Raw genomic sequence first — 26,343 nt, 5'->3', positions numbered from 1 at the left:
TTTTCGCGAGGCGAATCAATTTTCACAGCGCGAGATTTACCCGATGTAAAAAAATTGTAAAAAAATAGGTTTCATTAATGATTCATGATGCTTTAAATGTAAGCTAAGCTGAGAAAATATATTCCTCGAACGGTTTAATCCGACCAATTCTGGAATAAGGACGAATTTAATTTCTTTATTTAACACGCGCGTGCTTCTCGGCTAAACTAATCCCATCCACGAAAAATCTATAAATTTACTTTTTCCTTTTCTGTTCTTATTTCGCCAATTTCTTCGCGATTTCATTTTCCCTTCCACTACTTTATTATCCATCTAACGCGTACTCGCGTAGTGACGTAACCGAGACACGTCAATACGAGATATCCGTATTCAAAAATAACTCGACGCTCTTTATTTTTAGCGAGGAAATATGTTACGCCGCGTTATTGAATGCCGTGAATACCGATACCCCACGATAAACGTATTCCAAGAGGATTCAATGTATTCAAGGTAGCGTCGACAAATCTTTTTAGCCACGGTGCTCTAAAATAACTCTGTAAATACGATCGTAATCGCGATCTCTAGTTTGGTTTTCGAAACGTCGTTGGCCGGCGTGGGAAACTCGTTCGAAACTCGATTCAAAAAATCGATGAAACTAGACCGCGATCAAACTTCAGCTTTGATGCTCGTCAAAGTGAGACCCGTGAGTCCGGATAACTGGATCGTTGCTTCGTTTTGTTCGTTCGGTAAAAGAATCGAGACGATTGGACTGGACGAGAAAAACTGCTCATTATCGCGAGCAAACAATACTTTCTATTTATGAAAGATAGGGAGAAAAAGAAAAATTGTGGCAAGTCGTGGTACTTGGCCAACTTTCGTGACGTGACGAGAGTATTTCCGCCTTTCAACGATTGAACTGGTTTAAAGGATCGCTTATTACCACATCGCTGTACCGTTCCTCCGCAAAGGAAACCGGAAACCAATTTACAAATCCATTTCACGGAAAGAGATTCGCCACTTTCCCAATCCGAAATGTACACCGTTAAACGTTCACGCATAATTTAACGCGGGATTTTACTGCGGTAGTAGCCTCGTGCTTAGCCGCAACCGTGATGCCGGCAAAGTTTTAGCAACGGGTGACTACGTGGGCGGCAGATATTTTCGGACGCTTTCATGAACCGCACACCAGAAATTTATTATGGACAGCCGAGAATGCGCTCGCGGAAGAGGCGAGCATCGCGAGGAATCGGGGAAAGAAACGCGTAAACCCGATAGAATGGAAATGTTGTCCAAGAATGTACACATCTCTCTCTAACGCGTGTACATATATATATATATATAAGAGATGGCTTCTCAACGATTTCCCGTTCGGTGTTCCAGTTCTTCACCGTTCTCCTCCTTCCTTCTTCCTTTTTCTTCGTCCACCACCTCTGTCTTTCTCTTCGTTCCTCTCATCTCTGCCGAGCTAAGTAGATTACTCAACAAGTGGCGGCCAAATCCTTCGTGGCCGCCAATCGTTACGGTTTTAACGCCGACATCCGACTAAATTCTCTTTCCGCCCGTTGTAAATCAGGATATCGGGGGAGGAGGAGGAGAAAAAAATAGCTCCCTAAATGTTTCTCGCCTCTTTTGTTTCTCGAACTTTTTCCCGAGATCGATAATTTTTCCAGGGTCGAACAAGCGAGAAAGATAATTTCGAGAGAACGAGGTATTTTCAAAAATGTAGATCATTCGTAATTCTATATTCGTTCCGAATTCGGGAAGCAAATGGTACTACACGAGGAAGAATGAAAAATGAAAAATTACTGGAGGATCGTAAAATGGCGTGAAACTCCGTTAGCCAACCGAGTTAAGTGTGTGTATATATATATATATACATCAAGAGCCATAAACTTTTATCATAAATATTGCATATCGTCAAACACCACGGTAAGAATACCATCCACGGGGGAAGTAAACTAGGCTGCATTATCGGTCTTACGGATCCAGGGATGGATACGAAAACAACGATTGCTCTGGAAAACCAAAGATACAAAACGCGGTAGAGAGAAGTAGCACTTTTAAAACAAATCTCCCTCTCTCTCTCTCTCTTTCTCCTCGACAAGGAATCTCCTTCCTTCTTTGCACGCGCGCTTTTCTCTTTCTCCCTGCTACACCACCGCACTCCATCCTCCCCTCACCTTCTAGACCGCTTTCTAGCTGCACAGCTTCTCATCTTCTTATTGTCTCCCCTTTTTTTTACCTTCTTTTTGGTCTTCCTTCTCTCGGGCTCTTCGTCTTATTTCCCTTTGTCTCTCTGGCGACTAAACACCCTCCGGTCCCTCATGGCCGCAGCCAGCCAAGACCCTGTAGATCTTTTTGCCACGAGACTTCTTCCGGTACAGTCATCGGCAAGATGTTCCAACGCTTTGTGAGCGCGGCTTCAACTTGCCGCGGCCCCAAATTTTCATTATCTCGACCCGCTTTCGAGCGTGAAACGCGTTACATTTCTCCTCGATCCTCGCCATGATTAGCATTACGTGTTCTCTCGCGCGGGGAACGAACAAAGGCGATACTCTCTCTCTCTCTCTATCTATCTCTCTCTCTCCTCTTTCTTTTGTCTCTTTATTCCTCGAGGTAACAAGATTTTTAACAACGATTAAAGTGAAAAAAAATTTCGAACATCGTTCCTCGAAAAACGTGGAGAGATTCTCGAATGCGTTTTTCCTCGGCGAGGATTCATAGGAGGATGAAAAAGCATGGTCAAATTAAACGCGGGCAGGAAACGTGCTCCTCCTCGCATCGCGTTACGCTCTGTACGCATCTCGGCACGCAGTAATGGAATACCGCGCCACGGCGTATACGAGAGCTGCAAAAGCATCTCTCGAGATTAAAAAAAACATCGAATCCCGCGAAATATTCGCTGCATCGAGCCAACTCGTTCATGCAATGCGATAAGCGATAATCACATCCTGTTACGTCATTCTTCGTAATTGTACGAACTTTTTTTTCTGATTCGAACAGGGGATTGGATATCAAATATCAAGAATTTTATCCTTCTAATTCTTAAAATTTTAATCCAATGCCATTTCTATTTTATCGAACCTCTATTCATAGTACTCTCGAAATATATCCCATAATACATCTCGAATGGAGTTTATCGAATGGAGTTCCCTGAAAGTTCATGGGAAAGTGCGCCGTTTCGTCGAATCGTCGATTTGTGCAAAAGGATACCGACTCTCGAGAGGGAACGGAGTATTCGATGGCGTTGAATCTCGCACCGTGATAACGAGCCGCGTTCACCATCCACGGAATAACGATAGGAATTAATAGGTGTTCCCTGCGATCCTGTCGATCCTTCACGATTCTTCTCCCTTTAAGGCAGATAAAGTGATTCCCTCCCTCGCCACGGATAAAGGTGACTCCCTCTCTCTTCGGGAGAGGGAGTAATGCAACCGAAGATACGATCTCTTCCGAAGCGTTACCTCTCCTGTTTCTACGCGTGCACGAAGGTAATTTGATCCTGGCGGGATTCGAGAGTCTTAGATGCGTCTTCTTCTCGATCCAAGGGAATGAGAAAAATTAGGAGATTTATCCCGAGATACATCGAAGAGAAAGTGGCGATACTTGTATACCGATTTATTAACAACACTGTTGACTCGTGATAATCAGAATTAATAGCCTGCCCTCGAGGAACAATCTGTGCGTATCTTATGAAGTCGTTTCTCTTTATCGAGACGATGCACGCTTCGTCGGAGATTATCATTTCCGCGGCGATTTATCAACGATTTAAGCCAATTATTTCGTCATACTCGGGGAATCGATTCGTTCTCGAGGCCAAAGTGCACTGCATCTCCGATCGTCTTCTCTCTCTCTCTCTCTCTCTCGAAGAATCCATTTTTACCGTCCCGTTTGTTAACCGCAATTTCAATATTTGCTCGTTCGATCCGACACGAAATATTCTCCTTTCACTTTGTCACCAAACAGGTAATCGTCCGGTCGACTCGTCGCCACGCACTTCAAAATTCATGCAGTAATTTCACACTCGTCACAAATCTCAGAATCCGAAAACAACCTTTCGAGAAAAAAAAGAAAAAAAAGTATACGCACACCTTTTCCCTCGACCTTCATCAGAAAAACCATCATCATCCCTTCTCCCTGTTCCAACAAGGCTCCAAAAACGACCCTCCCGCGGGTCGAAAATCCGAAATTAACTTGGAGCGAAGGCAATAAACAAAAGTGTCTCCGGCACAGCTCGCCAATTGTCGTCGGACATTTTCTCACGCGAGCCCGCCGCCTCCCATTATCTAACGTGGCGCAGAAGAGGGTCGATCCCCGAGTAGGCGGTTCGAGTACTACGTGTACACCTCGCTAAGTCACGAGTGCTCGTAGTCACGTGCCAATGACGTTCGGCCGGGAGAAACCAGGTAATAGACGAGCACCACGAGTCCATTAAGAAGTAACCGTTGTTCGACTAACTGGCACGATGCACACACGTACGAGAAGGGGGGCGGTTTATACGCGGCTCGATCGTGTGCGTCGATGATCCTCCTCCGCATCGTTATATCGAGGAGAGGACCACGCTACACCCAAGCAGCACGGAAATGTGACCCACTCGGCCCGCTTAATACGCGCCATGGGTTTCATACGGCGAGTGGAAGCAAACTGGAAACTCTTTCGCTAAGGGGCACGCCTGATTTATTCCGTGTACGTGTGCACGCCGCGGAGAGGAAAAAGGAAGAGGAAAGGAGAGAAAAATATTTTTAGGATGATTAGGATACGACAAGATTCTCGAGATTTGCTCGAATGATTAATTTAGTTGAATACGTTCGTGCGTTCCTTGATACGCTTGAACTTTCGGCCAAATATTCGATCGAAGAAAGATCGAGAAAGTAGGAAAGAGAGAGAGGAGGGAAATATATACATAAATCGCGGATGCAACAGTAGCGGAAACCGAAGATCTCGAAACGAGGACCGGTATTCACGTCCGGAACGGAGCGGAGCTCGTAACCTTATCGGGATCATCCGAAACGACCTATTGTCAGTACGTGGTTAACCATGACTATCTAAATTAGAATCAGTGTTGACGACACACAGCCTTCTCTCGTTCCTTGCCGCTCGACGACAGCGAGTCCGACCTCCCCGGCGCACTGCACTGTGCACAAGCCTCCAATCTTTTTCGAGCGAACCTTTATGTACAACGACGCGTGCATACGCACGTACACGTACACGTAACTCGACTCGAACAAAATTCTGAACCGCGCGATTCGAAGCTCCATTCGAAATCTATAAATTGTCCGTGAAGAAGGGGGCCGAAGGTGGGGGCGAAGGGAGGAAAAACGGGGCCGCCATCGTTGGCAACCCTGATAAAAAGAAAGCAAGGCGATATGATGCTTTTATGCTGACTGAATGCGAGGACAGATTCGGTTACGGGTAAAAAGAGACGCGAAAGAGATATGGAGGGGAGGCGGCGAGGTGAAAAACACGGGGAAAAGGGAAAGTGCGAATTAAAAGTAGAAAATAAACTTCTCGTTCTTGTGTGCGTCGTTTATGCATCCGATTATTCAATTTCAAAGGATGTGTTCTGTCCCTTTTCAAGGATGGAGTATAATTTTGAAAGAGAAATAATGGTATAATTTTGTATAATAATAACAGCTTGAACAATTCTGTTCCGTATCATCTGGATGTACACGTGAGCTGCGACTGATTACGAATTTTAATGGTATTGATTCTGGTTTTAATAGAAAGCCTATTTTAACGTAGCCGGTATTATGGATCTTGATAATAGAAGCAACGCTTCATTGTTTGTTTCGAAATGCACGGTTATTCACGAGTGTACGAATTACGTGGGCGAAAACTTTAATTTGGCGCGAATGCCGATCGAGTGACTCTCGACACGTTTCTCGCGGAATATATCGTAAGATAAGTTACAGATAGAACATCCAAGGTTTAATCGCTGAATTAATTAAAGAAAGATAGTCGAGGATAATCGCTGATACGAGAAACTCAACGTGTTTATATCTTGCGCGAAATTAATCGTGGATATAATTACTCGATCGTATAACCGTGAAACTGTAATCCTTCCGTTTTAAAAATACTCGCCCCTTGCACAATTCTCTTTTAATCCTCAAACTTTTTTCAAATCCTCGCAATTTTTTTTATCATTATTCCTACAAAGATACATTTTAAAAAATATTCCAATACACACACACACACACTGTATACACATGTATGTGTATACATAAACAAAACTATTATCGAATCATTTGAGAAATAAAATAAATCCTTGTTTTATTACGCTTCGTTTCTCTCGATTGTATTCGTAAAAAAATCTAATGATTAACTTAGACTTCATCCGAACTCGTCCGAAAAATCTTCTCTGAACCCTTCACTCGACAAATCGCAAACCCTTACGCAATTAATTTTGTTCGAGTGCGTTCACAATTTCGCATACAAATCATCGTTATATCGTTAAGTGGGAAACCGAATTCCATCCAACCTTGATATATCGGTCGAATGGCTGCCCTAACGATCCAATAAAAGAGCGCAGAAAATCTGGCTCTGGTAATCGGAGGAACAACTCTCTGAGAAGAAGAGAGAGGCGCAAAAAAAAAAAAAAAAAAAAAAAGGTGAAAGGAACCAGATCCGACCGAAAATTTCCCGCGATCCGAATAACACGGCCGAGAAAATGCACGCGAGCGCTTTAATAATAATAAGCGTCTCGCTCGAATGCAGTTCTAGAACGTGCGAGAACGCCGCATCCGCAGCTCAGAGTCACACCTCACTGCCGACGCAAAGTGGACTAACCCCTTAATTGGAAACATTGAATGAATTCGAGCGTAGAGAACGTGGACGAGGGTGAGGGAGAGGGTGCAGGTATCGAGAGTGGAATAGAAGGAGGAAGAACGAGCGAGAGGATGAAAGAGGAGGGATGGACTGGCATTGATGGATACTATGACCACATCGGTCCGATACGGACCAGGAAATCCTCTCGACTCGTATACATATCTATCATTCCTACTCGAAGATCCGAGTTATATTTTTTCCAAGTTTCCTATACTTTTTCCTTATTTTTTTCCACTGTATATACATATATCTCTATAATTTGTTTGAAAAAATTTATCAGAAAATTTCATATCGCGTAAATTTGCGCGCGGCTGACATTGAAATTAATAGACAATTTGCGTGCACGATAGGATATTAAAAAAAGAAGAGAGGGAGGAAGGAAAGGAGGGAAAAATTCGGTTAGAAAACTGTGTTGAAGCGGAGTTTAATCGGTTTATTGCTTTGTTTGTCTCGCGGTTTACGAAGTATCCGATCGTTAACCGAGATCTTTTATTCTCGGCTCGGATATTATCTTCGTTTCGTTGCCGAGAGGAGGCGAGAACGCGTTTCGAGAACGTAGTGGCGCGAAAATCTCGAGCGAAGTCAACACGAAGGGACGAAGTTCTCCACGATCATCCGTACATTTTCGTTCGAAGCGAAAATCTATTTCAGTTTGATTTTCACTCGAAATTTCGCCACGGACACCTTCGCATTTCCTCGCTTTGAATTCGCGCATAGAATCGCATCCGGCTCGTCCCGTTACGCCACGACGAGGTTCAAAGACGAGGCTGATAACGAAGCGTTATCGAGCGACGCGTAATATAAACATTTATGCTTGCATCACCGTCATTCCCCTCCGCTCCCCTCCTCTCACTTATTCAATTCTCCCAATTTCTATCTTTCGGCTGATTTCTCGCTCGGGACCTCGTTTCTCGGTCAAACGTCGGTGTACGCGAGCAACGCAAATACGGGAGGAAAAACAGGGGCGGGACACATCTGGCGCGGAACTCGAAGACAAACAGAGAGAAAAGGTTGGCGAAAATCGTGAGATAGAGTTGAATTGGAAATAAAATGATCGATCGTGGAGATAGCCGACTTATGGGATCAATAGAACGAAACAAACGCTGAAGGAAATGAACCGTGTGGATAAATTTGAAAATGATGTTTTATTAAATTTGTATCGCGACTGAGAATAACTTGTGTAAAATATTCGAGATTATTGATAAGAATATTTGAAGAAAGTAATTTGAAAAATATACTGAGTAGTTTATTTAATTACGTTCGAGATGATGAAATTTCCAAACTTTTTTTCAAATACTACTCCATTTGTTTTTCGCTTTACGTAAACCCTCTTTCCAGAAAGCTTTTCAATTTTTTAAATATACTGAAATTACACGTCAAATATAAACGCTAGAAGATTTATATTAACATATTCCAAGATTTTAAAATTCTTAATCATCTTATTTATATAAATGTGTTCATTGACCTGCACCATGCAAAACTTAATCAAAACTCTTAGCGATAATTTCATTTTCTTGTTTGCAACAAAAAGTAGGAACAATTAAGAAACGAGTTTGATCGAGATCTGTTTACACAGTTGAAAACTAAGTGAAGATATTCGCTATTAATAAGATAGATAATTAAATAAAAAGCAATGGAATTCGAATCGAAATAACTCACGAGCACTTATCGCTCGAATAGAGAAATCATTGTTGATAATAGTATGGGTCAAGCTCATGACATGACCTAAATAGAACAGATTGAGTGGAAAATCAAATATAATATAACATATACGTACATAGTATGAATAGTACTCTCTAATCAGGAAGTTATGAGATGATTTTACGCAAGTGAAATCTATCTTATAATTGACACATTATAATTAATTACCAGAGTTCATCGAAATATTAATCATCGAAATTATAAATATAGATAAGTAAAACTGATAATTCTAAATTTCTTAAGAAAATTTATTAAGAAATTTCGTTTTATACTTTAATTAGTAATTTCGTTTATTCCAAATGTAATTTCTTGTCACATTTATATCAGGATATTCGTACTATTGCATACATTTATGAATACACAATGTGATATAGAAACAATCACTTGAAATCTTCTCAAACATGTAAAAAAAAAAATTACTAGAATACAATAATCTTTTAGAAGTACATAAGGAAAGAATTTCTTCACAAAATTGTAACGATCTATTATGAAACATATAGAAGATCAAAATAGCATAAAAAGATCTGAAAGAGAAATGAAGCTTTCAAGAATGAAAACACGAAAATATTCTTTCAAGAAAAACGCCTATCCGAGATTCCTTTGCAAAATGGCTTTTTTTCTTTTTTTTTTTTTTTTTTTTTTAGATGAGATGGTGTTGCTGTACAAATTTGACCACGCGAGAATGTGACACAAGACTGATAATACGCTCGTTTAACAAAACGGTTTTTATCTCCATCCAGGGTCGGTCTTATCTGTTACAAGGGATGAAGAATATAAAGGGAACGGAAAGATGCAAATATACTTGTGACGACGCTTCGCCTGATAAGGCAACCAACGCTTACAAAATTCTTGCTTATACATTACGCATCAGAACAACGCACGTCTTGTTCGGATCGTGCAGCCTGGCAGAATTAGATGATCCCGCACAGATCGTTATTTCTACAAGCGCGTGTACTTGATTATTGTTTTTTTTTTTTTTTTTTTTGAACAAGATGACTGACAAGATATCTGACACATTTCTGAGAATGAGACTCGTATCGAACGAGTCTATAATGCGAGATATATAAAAAATGATAGAAATTTTTCGAAAGATCAACGTTTATTTGAATTTATTTGAAACGAGACTAGAGTAGTTAAACTTAGACTTTCTTTAAAAAAAAAAAAAAAAAAGAAAGAAAGCCTCGTTAGGAAAAGACAATACCCGAGATTTTGAACAGAATTGTCATTGTTAAAAAGTAATCTGCCGCTGGTTAAGAGGACACTGCGAGCGAGTCGAAGTTAAGCAATTCAAACTGAAGAAAATTTATGGAACTGCGAAATATTTTCTAAGTAGTACTTGACTCGAAGTACGATCAGGATAATTAAGAAAGTCTAAGAAGTTGGAGAAAAACCGATAAATAGTCTTACAATAATAATTTGGTGCGGAGGAATTATTCCCGTTTAAAAAACTGGGGATCGAAATTTAAACGTCTCTCGTTTATACATTTTCTTTCGAAATTCGTTCGCCATTTTTTGTTTTCCGTTGATACGTTGGAAAAAAGTGCACGCACTCGAGATAAGTATAATACCACAAAATTGCAAACGGTTTAACAGTGATTCGAACGCGACGGCGGGAAATGCAATAAAACCGAAATTAATGGGACCATAATTCAGGCCATTTGAATTGCAAAATTGTCTTACGTCAGGGACTACTAACTCAAATCTAACCGGCGTCGGATATTCACGCGACACGATGGTAGATTAAAGTCATGCTTTTGAATGATACCGGGCGAACATTGATATTTGTTCAATGGCGCGAAACGGGAAAGCGTGACACACTCTTGGAGGAAGATGAAAGATACCGTTGTTAATATACCGTAGATTATCGAAACTAGGAAGTGGTGTGATACGTGACATGCGAACAGTGTGTCGCGATGTTTTGGGCAACGTGAAAAACCAGGATCGGTTGCCTGGATCGATACGGAACGATAAATAAATCTTGGGATGGAAAAATCGCGCGTGTTAAATCTCGTGGTGTATAAAATCTTGCGATATGCTTTCACGATATATCCCTTTTATTTTATTTTAAACCAATTTTTTAAAACCCCCTCCTGTGCATAATCCGTGCGTTACTAAAAATAAGCTCGCGTGCTAATACCGTTAGTTGGCAACCACTGATTTATGGTATGCAAAATAGGATTTAAAACGGAGTTTTTCGAGTGTGGAAACGCGCGAGAGTTAAAACGCGCGAAAAGTTGAAAGAAAAAAAGGAAAAAAAAAAAAAAAAGAAGAAAGAAAAGAATTATAAGAAATCATTATCGATTTAATTTTATGGCGCGTAAATATCTTAACTTTTATTAGATGGTAGTTAACATTAATTAATATGCATAAGAAAGGAGTAGATATGATTTAATCGTTGACATTAAATTCCTCTTACTTATATAGCACAAGAAAAACGTGTTCCTTTGTTCCTTAAGGATTATTCGCGAAGGAAGAAGAGGAAAAAAATGCTCACAAACATAGGTCTCGATCTTTCACAGCCCACCACTGCGTCGTGTCGTCGAGACACAACACACAAGAGAGAGGTTATACGAGTCGACGAAACAACGGAAGTTTTATTTCTCCACTCCCAAATCGGCATTTCGCTCGTCACGCTGGTGGAGCAACGTTATGCGAATTCCATCCGTATCGCTATACCTGTATATATACACGCACGTCCACCTCCTTTTCAAATTGACTTTTTCATCGCGACATTTCATCGCGTAACACCGAGACCCGCGTAGAGAGAGAGAGAGAGAAGAGAAGAAGAATTAAAAAAAAGAAAAGAAAAGAAAAGAAGGAGAAGAAAAAGGGAGGAAATGAAGAAACCGACAAAAAAAAACGTGACGTTGAAAACGTAAACCGAAACGATGTCACAAGAGTCATTGACCTCCCTTTATGTTAACAAATACGCCTCGCTAACAAGCTAGCTGTCGCGGAGAGGCCCGCAAGCAGTCACCTATGTCGCTGCAAATAAATTAGACGCCCCTTTCGACCTAGTTGCGTAATTAAGGCCCCCCTTTAGCGGCTTTCAAACGAACGAGGAAGAGGCGAAGGGGGACAAGGACGAGCAGCCATCAGTCAGCTGACCGATCGACTCCCTCTTCTTCCTTTTCTTCCGTCCCCCTCCCTCGACGTGTTCTCTACCCTTTCCAGCCCGACAGACCATTTACCTCTTCTTCTCATTCACCCAGATGCGAGAGAAACGCGTCTTCGTTCGTTCAACTTTTCGCGATTAATCGCTCCCCCACCCCTCTTCGATCGTAATCGAATCAAAGATCCGATCTTACATCGGATCGAAAATTGAACGAAGGTGGAAAAAAGGATCCTATCTCTTCGAGGCACGCAAAGCTGGGATTCGACGCCATTCGACGATTCGATACGATTCCGACGAGGCAATTCCCCGTTTTTCCGATCCGCGGATCGGATTGAACAGCGAGAGGGGCTGAATACCCCGCGCGTAAATAAAACGCGCGAGCTTCCTCCCACTTCCTACGCGCGCCTTTAACGATCCAAAATTGAAACGCCTAGTCTAATACATATATACATACATCTACCGGCGAAATTAAATTATTGGCCTCGTGACAACCGCGTGAATCCGCGCGCTTTTTACGGGTTTCACCCGCGCGTATTTCGATATTCCCGCCGATTTTTCAGCGCCATTGCCAGGGGATCATCTCAAAATTAGAATTAGAATTTTCGATTCGCCTCGAAAGCGGCGACGCACGACGCCCCTCTGCCCCCGCCATTGCGCGCACGCTGCGTCATTAGCGTTAGGTTAATACGCAACCTAACGCTTACCCAATTCAACCCAGACCTATCTAACGGCCTATTTATAGAGCGTACTCCGCGGTGTGCCACGCTACTAATTGGCGTTAGTTTAAGAGTGGCTGCACGAGCGACCATCCTGTAGCCAATCTCTACCGTTCCGTTCGCCGGGTTTTAACTATCATTCGCTCCTCCTCCCTTTAAACGTTACACAAAAAAAAGGAGGAGCGGTTGAGAAAAGATTATCGATGAGGCGACGTGGACGAACGCGAGAAATAAGGCGAGTTCGACGCTTTGATGAAGAAGATTTTTCACAAGTTAGCTTCGAAGTCGTTCATTCCTTCGTCATCGATCAACGAGGATAATTTTTTGTCATATGTATATATATATATGTAAAATATGAATATTCGAGAAGAACGAATGATCGAAAGAGATAGAAGAATTATATAAAAGATAAACGGATAAATGCGTAAATTTAATGGGAGGCGGTATAATCAAATGGTGGCGCACGAATATCGCGTCACGAATCGTGTTAATGATTCATTTCCTTGCTTTGTTTATCACGACTGACATAATATAAATGGTGGCGAATCTCTCGCGTGAAAATCATTGTACTGTCCCCGTGGAACGATTTCTATGCAGGCAGAAATAGAGGCGGAAAAAGCGGAGCGCAAATTGGCGCCACGCGAAATCCGTAAAAGAACGAAGACGAATTTCCCACGTTTCCGCCCATCCGTACGCTCTTCTCTTTTCCATCTTCCAAGCCACGCTCTGTAGAGTTCGCCTATTAAAACGGCCGGGTGCAATTACGGTTTAAAAATAGCGAGAGTGTCGAGGAGAGTCTGTTGCGCTCGATTGCATCAGACACCGCGTCGACTAAGACGACAAAGACGAAGTCGAGGAAAAAATGTCACGAAAGATTTTCCCTATCGTTGCTTCGGAATCGTGTCTTCGAAGCTTGATAATGTTCGCCTCGAGACGTGCGTGTATAACGAGTCGTCTCGATTATGAGCAGGACGATCAGAGATTCGTCTTCTTGAATCGTATTCGATGCGTAACACGCTCTTTTTTCTTCTTTTTTTTTTTTTTAACATTATTATACATTCAAAAATTAATGATATATTTCCTATTAAAATATATCTACTTTCTCAACTGAACTTCTCTGAGAGCGGATTTATGAAAAAAAAAAGAAGAAGAAGAAGAAGAAGAAGAAGGAAGAACCATTATAATAATTATGGTAATGCTTATACGTAAGAATTAAGGTTATTATACTTCAGAAAAATAATTACGTGTAAATTACGTTTTTTCATTCTCTCATATTGTAACGCGATTTAATGATTTGCAATAATTATAGGAAAAATTATGTAATTTTCAATCGTTGAATAAGAAAATGATCATTACGTCCGATCTGTGGCTGTATCCATTCCACTCGAAACGGAACAAAGGGGGGTAATCGAATGCAAAATATCCGTCAAAAGGCGATGACAGTGAAACGTATTGTTTTCGAGAAGAAAAAAAAAAAAAAAAGAAAAAAAAGAAAAAAAAACGTTATTTGATATTAAAAACGGAATAGCGCGATTTACATCGCTCTCGAATATCGCGACCCGTTGCTTGTACACGAAACAATAAATTATTACGTACAGTCGGAATTGTAGGAACAATACGCGGCGGCCGAGGCTATGACGGAAAGCAATTTGAATTGGAAGCTTTCATCGCTGTGTACTCGTTTTTCGTCGGTATAACACGGTATTGTCGTTAACCGGCGCAGAAAGCGATGAGAGTTAGGTGCAAACTGATGCACGATGGTCGTAAGCATCGTGCACGTTGTGCCACGATGTTTCGACAATACCTGGAACCGGCCCAAACTGCCAAGTAACCATTTGAATGACTTGAAATATCAAGGCGCCGGCCAATGAAAACCACGTGCGTACGAGGTTTAGAGAAAAACGGGTTATCCGACAAATCTCATTCTGCTCCAAAAAGATAGCCGAGCTTACTTACATCGGTTACGTAATTGCAAAAATACTTTTTAACTACGAATAGTTGTTCCCAAGCGAGATGCGAAGATTTTCCGTATTTCCAGTTTATCTATTTCAGCAATTTCTTTTGCAACGATCGTAACGACGATAAAATCGTCGAAGAAAACGGAGGAAAAATAATCGAGCTCCGCGGTGAAACCATCCGGTGAAACCAGACGCACGGATCACGATTTCATTGGATTCTATGCTCGAAATCGCGTCGAATTGAAGAGTCGTTGCTGTCGAACACCATTGTGCTCGACATCTCTATAAAGAGTATTGTTGTTGTTGTTGTTTTTTTTTTTTTTTTTTTGCGTAATCACGAAACGTAGGAAAAGGAAAAAAAAAAAAGATTTTTTTCCACGTGTACAAATATCCATATCTGAGAAATGTGCGGTTTTACGTCGGCGAGTAACAAAAGTAAAAAGATTTTTACGCGTGGTACGTACGTGGAGCTATGCTGGATATCTTGAAATCACGGAGAATGAAACGGATTAAGGTAACACCGCTCGTAATCTCGGCGAGAGACGGTAAACAAAAGGGCAAACGTAAAACACGAAGCGAAAAAAATGGCACACATCTCGGATATCCTTCCACGATCGAGCATGCGCCCGCTGCTGTTAAACTGTGACGCGTGCACGTATATGCAACTCCCCTGCGATAAAATCATAAAAGGCGAGATTATAGCTCGAACCTACGATAACTCTGGATACGAGGTGAACAACTGCCAACTGAAAAATGTAATTGTTGGAAAGCGTGACTAGCGGAGAGGGGATCTTGAACAAAGACGCTCGAGACAATCGTCGCAAAAATAGTGGATCCGATGGGAACCGATATTTTTGAAAAATATTTGCGGGGGAAATGGCGGTAAGATAAAGCGGGCGAGGCGTGGAATCGTTTCTGCTTTGGCAAAAAAGGAAGAGGTTTGAAACGATATAAGTTGCGAATCTAGATACGTTCTTTGTCGTTCAACGTCTCTGGCGAGACGAGGAAAGATCATCATTAGTTTCCTCGAATATTCTTATCTTTCCTAGTTCTGCCTTTATGGTTACTGTCACGCATAACATTTTGTTACCTTGCAATAGCACGTAACTGTCGTAAACGCGTAATCACCGATGACTATTATTCCATGTGCATATTCCGACGAATAGAAGCAGGCGAGCACAGTTTGCATTAAACAAAACGAAATAAATCCTCGGTTTTATTTCCCGCCAGGTGTCATAACCTCGGATTCTAAAATCATTTTACAATCCCCTGATATTTTTACGTCTACATTTTAACAAGAAGATATTAAACTGGCCATTAATTAGCGAATCGTTTTTAAACCGTTTCATATTGTTCGATCCATCAAATCTCGCTGACAAATTACACATCGCCGGTGCACACGATTAATACGTAATCACTCTTTGGACGCGAAACCGCATTTTGAAATCGCATTATCGTGTAATACGTGCATTAATATACGCACTGCGAATAACCGATTCAATCGGCAAACACACCGGTTTAGAAACGTCTGCCGGATCACAATGCCCGCCGAAACCCTCCGCGGCCAATCAAATATAAACGGAAACGTGCGGTCTCCACGGATTGGATTTCGACCCCTGCCCGATCTCTTTCAACCGAGATTCAAAAACACAAAGAATTCCCTCTCCTCAACTCTCACAACAAACTAAGAATATTTTCTTTTAAATTGCTTCCCTTTATTATTAAATGCCATCATCGTTTAACGACTAACCTTCCTTTTTCAAAAATTCGATAAATAAGTGACGTATAATGCGCATCGTTCAATTAAAAAAAAAAAAAAAAAAACGCAAAAAACGAATCTTCAAAATCATCGTAGACTTTCACACAAATTGAGAGAAAGTTATTTTTTCTCCAAAAAAAAAAAAAAAAAATAATCAGTCGATCGTACGAAATCGTTCGTAGAAATTTTTCGTAGAAAGTAAAATCAGTTTTTATCGGAGGGGAAAAAAAAAGAAAAAAAAAAAAAAAGAAAAAAGAATCGTTGAGGCTAACGAAACGATTTGAATTGTAGGCGGGCGTTTGCGTAACACACCGCCAACTCGGTACCGGAACCAGCGATTCCGTATTACGTTCCAACACGCGGGATTATGCGGCTCGTAATGCGACACTGTCTCGTAAGCCTCGCGAAACTTCGTGCGCCACGATGAAGCGATCGGTGAGGCGAACCCGAGCCCCGCTCACGAGTCGCACGCACCACGAGGTCTTCCGTGCACGACCGCCTTGACGTGGACACGCTAACGCGGATAGATATAAACGAGAAGAACGAGTATTTTTCCTCGCCATTCTGACGTTTCGTTTCTTCCGTTTCTCTCTCTCTCTCTCTCTCTCTCTCTCTTCGATGCAACGACAAACTGGCTCGTCTCGGTCACGGCAATGTACTTTTTCAGTGGGAAAGGTGAAAGAGAAAGGTAGAAACGAAACGAGAGCTAGGAATGCTAAAGTATATCTGATACATACTAATAGTTCATGCGGCATTGCGATAATTTAATGGAATTCACGGGGAACAATCTTGGATCTCTGTGTCTGATATACTGTGAGTGATTCAGAAGTAGATGATCGAAATATATTTAAAACGGGATTTTTATCTATCAGGATAATTTTTTATTCGTTTTTTACTGGCAAGTTAATTAATTTACCGATACTGCAGATACGAGATTCTAATAAAACGATACGATAATCGAAATCGTGATATTTCTATTCTGCATTTTCTTCTTCTTCTTTTTTTTTTTTTTTTTTTTTCATATATACAATTCCTTATATACAATTTAAGTAGCTTAAGCTTTACACGTGTTCCAGACCTTGTTATATTTTTACTTAGCGACACTACCTGCTATTTTATAATCCTACACTCATACGGTATCCCGGTAAGAGAGAGATATATATAAGGAAGCACTTTCGAATACATATTCACGTAACTTCTCTCATCTTTAACTCAAGTTGGCTTAGATATATTTTTAAATTTTCTAAAACCTTTCTAATACCCCGCCATTAATCAAATTTCCACGCGATCTAAAATATATAAATACCCATCGGATGGGCTCTCGTTTCAACCTATGAATGAACCTGTTAGAGAAAACCGGAGACTGAAAAGAGGGCAAAGAACTTCTCGGGCCCGGCCCAGTCATTTTCCACGAATACAATTATTTCAGACGGTACTGTTTCAGACGGTAACTCGTTCCATATCCGCGATGAGCCATAGAAGCAACATACACGTAGGCGCTTTCCCACGCTTCGCGCACACCGTATCTTTGTACCTATGAACTTTTGCGGAACAGAGCGGCGCAAAACACGGTTTTACGACGGTGCACAACGGCCGGACGACTGCTCCGCTTTTTCTACCTCAGACACGCTTTCTCGCAGCGTCGCCGATGAAAGGAAGGCTGAACCGTTGGAAATGGAGCGCGAACGTGGCATCGATCGATCATTGTTCCACGATAATTCACCGGCAAATTTCGCGTCGTCCACCGCGAAATCTCGAAATCTCGTTTCTCTCTGACCAAAGTTTATTCTTATCCGTGGATTTTCTCAGCTCCTCTAGAACTATCCGCGCGTAGATTTATCACAGAGCCGAGACCGATCGCCCCGATGAGAAAATGGATACACACGTGGCGTGAAACGGAAAAAAAAGAGCTCTTCCTCGATGTTCTCTTTTTTTCTTTCTTTCTTTTCGTATTGTTTCACTTTTCATCGCGCGGAATCGAGTCACGGGAAAGCACTGTTCTGACAAAGCAAACGAGAAGAAGAGATGGAAGAGAGGATGGAGCGAGACAGTAGTAGAGTAGACTTATGTAACGACGGCAAATAACGCTAATGAGCCTACTCCGCCTTCGTTCCTTTTATTCTTTTTCCAGGAGATTCTCGTCCCTGAGTTACGAAAACTATTTCAGCGGAGCGTAATTGACAAAAAGCGCGAGACCGTTTCTCGAAATATTAACCTCGTGGATAAAGTGTGCACGCGTTTAGCGTGCGGCTTTCGAGATTATGCAACGTTTGAGAATTTGCTTCGGTAATTCGTACATTATCACGGTATGTTAATGATCGAAGAATTAGCAAAACGTTATGCATACCTTCGTTGTGTGTTGGTTAAAGAGGAAATAGTCACGGCTAATAATCCATTGCGGTGTAACGGTGTATTAAAAGCGCGTCTTCGAATTAATTTTATTTCCTCGGGAGTTCATTCGTGTTTTCTTTCGCGCGATGGTAATTAGATAAATTCAATTAAGTTTAATCGTGGCAACCGGTACGGCGAGTTTTCACTTTCTATTCATGAATAAGATGTTAATGTTCCTCTTTCGAAAATCTAGTTTTAACAACACGCAACGACCGGTTTTCTAATATCAATTGAGAAAATTGAGATAAAAATTTATTTGTATCATTTGTTTATCTTTGATCGTTTACATTATCGAAATTATTATTATTATATTGAATGTTATTGGGAAAAAAAATTATAATTTATGACTCGCAAAATTTCACCGATAACGTTACTTTGCAAAATAATTATGCAAATTCCACTTATCTTAATGGAGTTGATCAATTTAACTTCTATGATTCATTTCACGGAGCAATAAAAAGAATTTGAACGCGAGTTTAATAAATATATCGGAAAATATCTGTCAAAATCTTACTATGAAAATTTTACTAGTAACTTTTATTTTCTAAGCAATCGTGATTAATTTCGCAATACGGACAATCTTAATCGTATAATTATATTAATTCGAATAAGAACGTCTTTGTTCGTCGTTTTCAGACGCACGGCTTGAATACTTTTCTTCGAAACGAACATAGTTGCTTTCTCGAGATAATCGCAAAATTATCATCAATTTTACGAGAAATTGGACGATTCTCGCTCGTATGTTCAAGTTCATCGCGAGAGTGATCGAAAGATCTGAGATAAAAAAAAATAAAGAAACCACAAAAGAAACAAAAAGGACAAATTTCTTTCAACTGTGTTTGAAAGGTTAATTAAATGTCACGTAATTTAACATGCATTTTTCCTACGAATTCCGCATGATAATGGACGAATATTTTTTCGTGTAATTGAATAATTCAGCAGAGAAAGAGAGAGAAAGATCCTTTAATTGGAGCCGCCCAGGAAGAAAAACTTGTATAGATCGGCGAAACATTGCATCGTTAATTATGTCACGAACCTATCTGACCGTAATCAGAAATAATTGCTACACGATTCGTCGAATAATTTAATTCCTAGTCTCTCATTGTGCTGTAGAATATTATATCCCTCTCTGAACGATTATTCCTACGAAATTATTAAACGATTTATTCGTTCGATGATCTCGAAAAAGAAAAGTGGAGAGAAAAGAAAGTGAAACTAACTCCATCTCGAGTGAAAAACCTATCGCGAAAACGATTTCTTACGATTCCTTAATCCTTATATTCCCATTTCAAGAAAAACAATTTTATCCCACGAAACCGCGACATTTATCGTCCCATTCGTTCCTTCGTTCATCGATATAAAACGTTCTCTTTTTCAATCCAAGACTCGCGAAAGAACCATCCGAGACTCGTATCCAACGCGATTTCTCCAATCGTTGCACGTGACGAATGATCAAATCTTTACGACACGCGAGACCGTGTCGCGTTTCTCGCGGCTCCGCTCGTTGGCGTGGCAATTTCTCAAAATCGCGTCACATGCACACCTCGCTTTATCAATTATTCTTCTCAATCTTATCACGCGCTTTTATACGCGTTCTTATTTTTTTTCTTTTTTTTTTCTTTTTTTTTCTTTTTTTTTTTTTTCCGCCGACAATCGAAAGACGCGCGTGACGATTCGTGGCCATTTACGGTACCAGATACGATTATCGTTCCGCGTTCCAACTTCTCGTCGAGGCAATTTTTTCTTTTTTTCTGTCTCCCTTCCCTCCCTTCTTCCCTACACCCGAACGGCACGAGTCTCTTAACGAAGATAAAAGGACTGCTAACTCGAACACTCGAACACGCGAGCAAGAGGCCGAGCCGAAGCTCGTCAAAAGGAACGCCTTGAATTTGCACGTGCTCCTCATCATTACCTCATCGACCACGCACGCTCCCTTCATTCCTATAAAGCGACTCTTTTTCGCACGAAAAGATCACTTTTTCGCTCGCCCTGAATATTTTTCGCGATTCTTTCAAATTTATAATTATATTCCTTCGCGTAATATATTGTTATTTCTTCGTTATTTTGTTAACGAGTGAGGTTATTTTACGATGCAGGTAATAAAGAATGTTTCGATTGTTTCGAGATAATATCGTTTTTTTTATTGTAAATTTATCAAGTCACCGAGATCTCGATAATAATTTTCTATTTGAATAACTATAAATAGTAAAATTATCGTATAATTCGCAATTTTAAACCGGTTAACGAATGGTTTTTGCATCAATCATTTACCTACTTTAAATATTGCTCTAAATGATTAGGTTAATGGCTAGTTTAATGGTTATGTTTGATTACCTTTCGAATATGATCATTAATATTTGAAAGATTAATATTATAAATTAATATAAAAGTTAATAAATTTGATAATTTTTCAATTAAATAATTGTTATTAAAAAAAACAGTAATCGATTATTTTAAATAATATTTATATATCGATATATCTACGATAATCCGAACGATATAGTCAATATATGTATCGTATGTATGTGTTGAATACGAAAGATAAAGACTTTCTTCTCTAATACAAGCAAGCAAGCTCGTCCTATTGCAGAATATCGATATGGAAAATCAATGTGAATATCCTATTCATATTATTCGTATTTTACTTGTTCGTTTCTTTTTAAATAAACCCGGACAACAGAATATATCAGCTAATTAATACTTTAACAGTAAATTACGTTATAAATTCAATCGCCAATCTAACCTCTCAACGGACACGTGAAATCGAAACGTATGAGTGACAGATATTTTACACAATATCGATCTAAAAATCAATAGAAAAGTATTATGAGATCCTACCTTACTTCCACTCATCCTGAATAACTTCAAAGGCGTATCAGGATTACAACACAAAGCAAATTAAAACCACTAATCACTGCACAAAACAGAACGTATGCGCGTCGACTTTTGAACGACAGTTGGACGCGCATGTAACGCTTCGAATTTAACTGGATGCGCGCGCACGAAACGGAGCAACGATAGAAGGCGCTACGTTTGAAAGCGATTGCTGAGATCAAAAATCGATATTTCTTTTTTAAACAAAAATATCGATCACGTACCTGGACTGGTCTGCCATGATAGACCACCGATGAACATTTTCCTAGAAAAAGAAAGATGAATCCATCAGCATCGGCATCAGGTTGCATCTCCGGCAGATGACGAAGGAAGATAGGGGAGACTGCCGGCAGAGGGTAACTTCCGGTATTGTGACCCCCTGCGCAGTCTCCGTTTGTCGACGGCAGGTGTCACCACACATCAACCAACAACTGAACAACTCGCGGATATTTTTCTTTTCTTTATGCATTAATAATAACCTCATTAAAACACGTCGTTCAATTTCCGAGACGTTGCATCCATTTAAAACAGAAACCAAACGATTCACGCGCGAAACACAACGAACACGTGTTCTCCTCGTACCTGAGCGCCTTCTTTCTTCGATATTGATAATATTTATTTCGATCCTATTAATTTCGATTAATCGTAAAAAATTGCTTGAAATTATCTACGTTAAAATTGATGGTGATTATTTGGATTTAAATAATTTTTATGTCTAATGATGATAAACGTAACGTCGAGAAAATATTTTATTCCTAATTTGCGATGTTCTTGAAATTTAATAAATTATATATAGCAAAATAAATTATCCCCTCGTGCAACGAAACGAGCCTAGTTGGTGCGTTGCCGTACCAGATTGTACTTATTAACCGGTTTACGAGAAATACTATCGTAATCGGTACCGTAAAAGCTTTTACGCATCGCGGGTTCGCAAGGGCACGGTAAACGCGTGGTCGTAATGTAAATGTATTCTAGATACGGGCTCGTTTAAATATACCGTGTTTAACTTGTTAGAGCAAGAGTTCTTTAAGAACACGTAGAAAGATTATTCTTCGTAGCTATTCTTATGCAAATAACCAATGGCACATAAACCATTTTATTGTAAAATAAAATTTCTAACGTCAATTCGAATATCGAGGGATAAATACCGCTGGGAGATTTCGAAACCGGATAAATTCACTTTTATTACTCATTCAATAGTTATCCTAATCACTGTTAAGTGCTTGTTTAAATCGATACGCGTTGTTACATCTCCTAATACCGTCAATTATTTCCATTGTCACCAGTCGTCAAAACACAGTTTTATTTGAACAATCTCGCCGCTCCTGATGACGTGTCAGTCAATCACGAATGAATAACTTTTAACAGTGCCTCGTAACGTCGTGTACAAATAACGTCTTTATAGCAAATACATTCTTGTCAATGAACGTATAAATACTGCACGGTAATTGCGGCACGAACTAACCGGCACGAAATAATTTAACGCGTTCTATAAAATGGATCGGTCTGCAGTACGTTGTATTGTTAACGTCAATACCAGCGTTTATTAATCGAGTCGTGAATCCGTGAGAAAATGCATACAATTTTTTTTTTCCCGTACTCATGTACTTCCTATACTCCTATACATACTTCCGCACTTTTTTCTCCCCGGTACGTTTGAAAAGAAGGTCATAACACCGACCGGCAACCTAATGCATCGGCATTACTGGGAAGCAAAGATTATCGCTGCGAGCTGTATATCCACCAAGATAACGCTCTCGCGTTGTGGACGTAATCACGTGGTGGCGCATTTGAACATCGATTTTCCGTGGCACGATATAACCTATTCCCCTCACCCACGCATTCCTCCCTCTCGGTCCTCACTCCCCGTTCCCGCGATGCCTCTTCGGTTCTCTCTTTAGGTCTTCGTGATACGAAGAACTGGAGTAGGCTACCGCACTATACCCCCGTTGATAGGTTCGAGAGAATTAACAGGGCAAACCATTGATCATACGTCGTCGGAATCGATCGGGCCGAGCGATGCACAACCAACCTGTCTAACTTTACACTGGAATTGCTAAACTTTGTCATCATCCCCGTGAAAGGATTTTAACGTTCCATGTGTGCTTGCATTTCCTCGTACCGACCACGTACACGTTATCGTATCCGTACACCACACACACACACGCGGTTACGTCCACAAAAAAAAAAAAACGAAACGTCCCGAGAAGTTTGAACCGGTGATTGATAAACCAGCCGAGCTTCTCCTCTGTTTTTACTCACGAGTCACGTGGTGACGCGAGACACTGTGGCTCGAGGGCCGGAAAACTTTCACCATCACGTGACACATCGTATCTATCCCTTCGAAGCACAATGATTTTGTCGCGTTTCTTCGTTGCTTTTTTTTTTTTTTTTTTCTTTCCCTCGTTATTTCTTCAACGAACAATCGTTATCCGAACAATCACTTCTCGATATCCGAAAAATATTTATTCGGAACTATTGAACCATCGTTGGCGGCAAAATTCAAAGGTGTTGAGTCACACTTCTCTTTCCCTCCCTACCTCACCCCTTTCTCCACGACCCCTGCTGTTCCTCTTTCCCATTCATCTAACTTTTCCCCTTCGTCTCCCTTCCTTTCCTTTCATCAAGGCTCGAGGGGGATGCTGATCACTGAAAGAAGGCGCTACCGGTCCGAGGAGAGCGCCGTGGCACGCATATTCACGCGTCCGACAAACGTAAACACTATATATATATATATATACATAACGCTCCCAGCTATGCGTTATCATGGCGACGAAAAAATCCACGAAAAACGACAATTTGAAACGATGCCTCCGGTATAACGGATAACCGAGCGATAATAACGAAACGAACCGCGTAACAACAAACGTGAATCATTTTCGTACGATACGACGGAATGATTCGTATCGGAACGGTAAGAAAGCATCAACATAATAAACACTCGAAAAACGTGGAGCAGGGGAACAGAAACACAAGGCGACGAGGAACAACACGACCCGTGTAAATAGTTCGCGCGCGATATCAAAACACACTTTCGAACGCGTTTCGCTCCGTTTTCACGCACGCTCGATCTCGTTTAATGGCGGATAATGTAGCGGAGAACTGTTTTCTGGGATCGGGATATATCCTGGTTTCTCGTACCCTGGATCGTTCGGCACCTCGGCTGGCGAACCGCTCGCAACGATTTCCTGGTTCTGGGCCTCCATAGCGACGCGCGGCGCACGGCTTGTCGTTATGACAACGCTCTCGCGTGTCCGGGGTTGCAGTGGCTATGGTAACACTAGTACCAGTGGCAATGGCAGCCGGCAATCTGGCCGATACCCGCCTCGCTTCTCTCGCTGAACACCACGTCGTCACCTGAATCTGATCTTCTCCCTGCGTTCGCCCCTTCGTCGAAAAACACCTCGACTCGACTCGATCCTTCGCGTGTCAACGGCTCCCGATGTCACGGCACGGCACGACACGCACTTTCACGCGCGACTTATCACCACGCGCGGCTTCTACCTCTCGTTGATCCTCTCCCAGACCCTCTTCCGTTTTGTTACGTTTACTCCGCGCCTCTTTAACCTTCGCGCTCCTTCCTTCTCCTCCTCCTCCTCCACCTCCTCCTCCTCCTCCTCCTCCTCCTCCCTGTTGTTCACCTATCTCTCTCTGTTTCCCTGGTAGCACACCCGATGTGCGCGGTGCTCCCGTCGTTTTCGGAAGGTCCGCCTCGGGATTTTGCGCTTCTGCTCGTCGCGCGATAAATTATACGACTGTGCAGGGACGGTGGGAACGTGGAACGAAACGTACGTGCGCGGTACGTTTCACGGCTCGCACACACTATGTTTCCCTCTCTCTCGTCCTCCTTCCTCCTTCTTTCTCTCGTTCCCCGTATTTTTGTTTTCCTCTCGATCCCGAACCACGATTTCGACGAACAACCGTATGTATACTGTGCGTGATCCGCGTTGGTCGCGTCGAGCCGGATCACGACTACGACGACGGCGTGAGCGGAGACGGTGACAACGAGGAGGATGACGACGTAGACGACGTAGACGACGACGTAAACGTAGACGGCGTAGACGTAGCACGTAGACGACGAGGACGGGACGGCGAGGACGACGTCGAAAACGACGACGACAACGACGTGCGACGAGAAGTAGAGAATTCACGACGACGAAAAAACGGGCTGGCCACCTCTCGTTTTCTCCCTTTTTCTCACAGACTAAATCGGCTTCTCGTTGTTTCTCGTTCTTCTTTTCCGTTTTTCTTTTTTTTTTTTCTCTTCTCTTCTTTCACTTTCTCCCCCTTTCTCTTTCGCTCTCTCTCTCTCTCTCTCTCTCTCTCTCTCTCTCTCTCGTTCTCTCTCTTTCTCTCGTTCTCTCTCTCTCTCTCTCTCTCTCTCTCTCTCTCCTCTTTCTCTCCACACTCTCCCCTACTACTGACTACTAAAAACTAAGGAGAAGGTGAGAGGTTACGTGGCTGCGCGGTACGGCGACTACTGATGACGGGCGGCGGCCGGTACTCGGACGTGCGACGCGCTCTGCGAGAGGTTCGACGTGACACTGCGCTCTCGGGGCGCGGGGCGGGGGGATGGGGTGCCGCGGGGGAAGGGGGGAGAGAAGGGGAGCGGAATAAACGGCGGGGAAGAACGGCGGCGGCGGCGGCGGTGGTGGCGGTGGCGGCGGCGGCAGTCTCGGCGGCGGTGGCGGGGCGTGCAACCCGTCTCACTCGTTCTCGCCGTTCCTCGCTCCTCTCTCTGTCTCACCCACGGTATCTGTCCTCCCGCTTCAACCCGTTCCATCCGTCTCTCTTTATCGCCGCCGACCGGGGGTGGGGGAGAATCTCGCGCTTGCGCCGTCCCTGCCCGCCGAGGAGGGGAGGGGGGAGATCACGACCGCGTACCCGCCTCCGACCACGGCCTGCTCGCCTGTTCGGCCCGCTCGCTCGCTCGCTCGCTCGTCTCGCTCGCCTCGTCGAAAAAGTCCGACCACCCGCTCGCCTGCACTACTTGCTTCGCCCTCTTACCTCGTTCGCGCGAACCCT

At 42.0% G+C, this 26,343-nt stretch overlaps 1 protein-coding gene across 6 annotated transcripts in view; it reads right to left on the bottom strand.

Annotated features, from left to right (window-relative positions):
* Rbp6 (RNA-binding protein 6) overlaps positions 1-25,858 on the bottom strand; it is a 748,813-nt gene extending 722,955 nt beyond the window's left edge. For all 6 annotated transcript variants that reach the window (XR_015294477.1, XM_086915315.1, XM_086915313.1 and 3 more), the window contains exons 1-2: positions 24,460-25,858; positions 21,543-21,583 (exon numbers count right to left, since the gene is read on the bottom strand). Coding sequence is in view for 5 of the 6 variants with exons in the window: in XM_086915315.1 (XP_086771441.1) it covers positions 21,543-21,559 (17 nt within the window). In the remaining variant the exon portion in view is untranslated. The remainder of the gene's footprint in view (positions 1-21,542; positions 21,584-24,459) is intronic.
* Between the last annotated feature and the right edge of the window lie 485 nt (positions 25,859-26,343).

This window comes from Apis florea, unplaced genomic scaffold, assembly GCF_048593485.1.
Source record: "Apis florea isolate Af1SG1 unplaced genomic scaffold, ASM4859348v1 contig_3772_pilon, whole genome shotgun sequence".
Lineage (NCBI taxonomy): Eukaryota > Metazoa > Arthropoda > Insecta > Hymenoptera > Apidae > Apis > Apis florea.
Note: the sequence above shows the minus strand (reverse complement) of the source record. Positions and strands in the feature narration are given on the sequence as shown.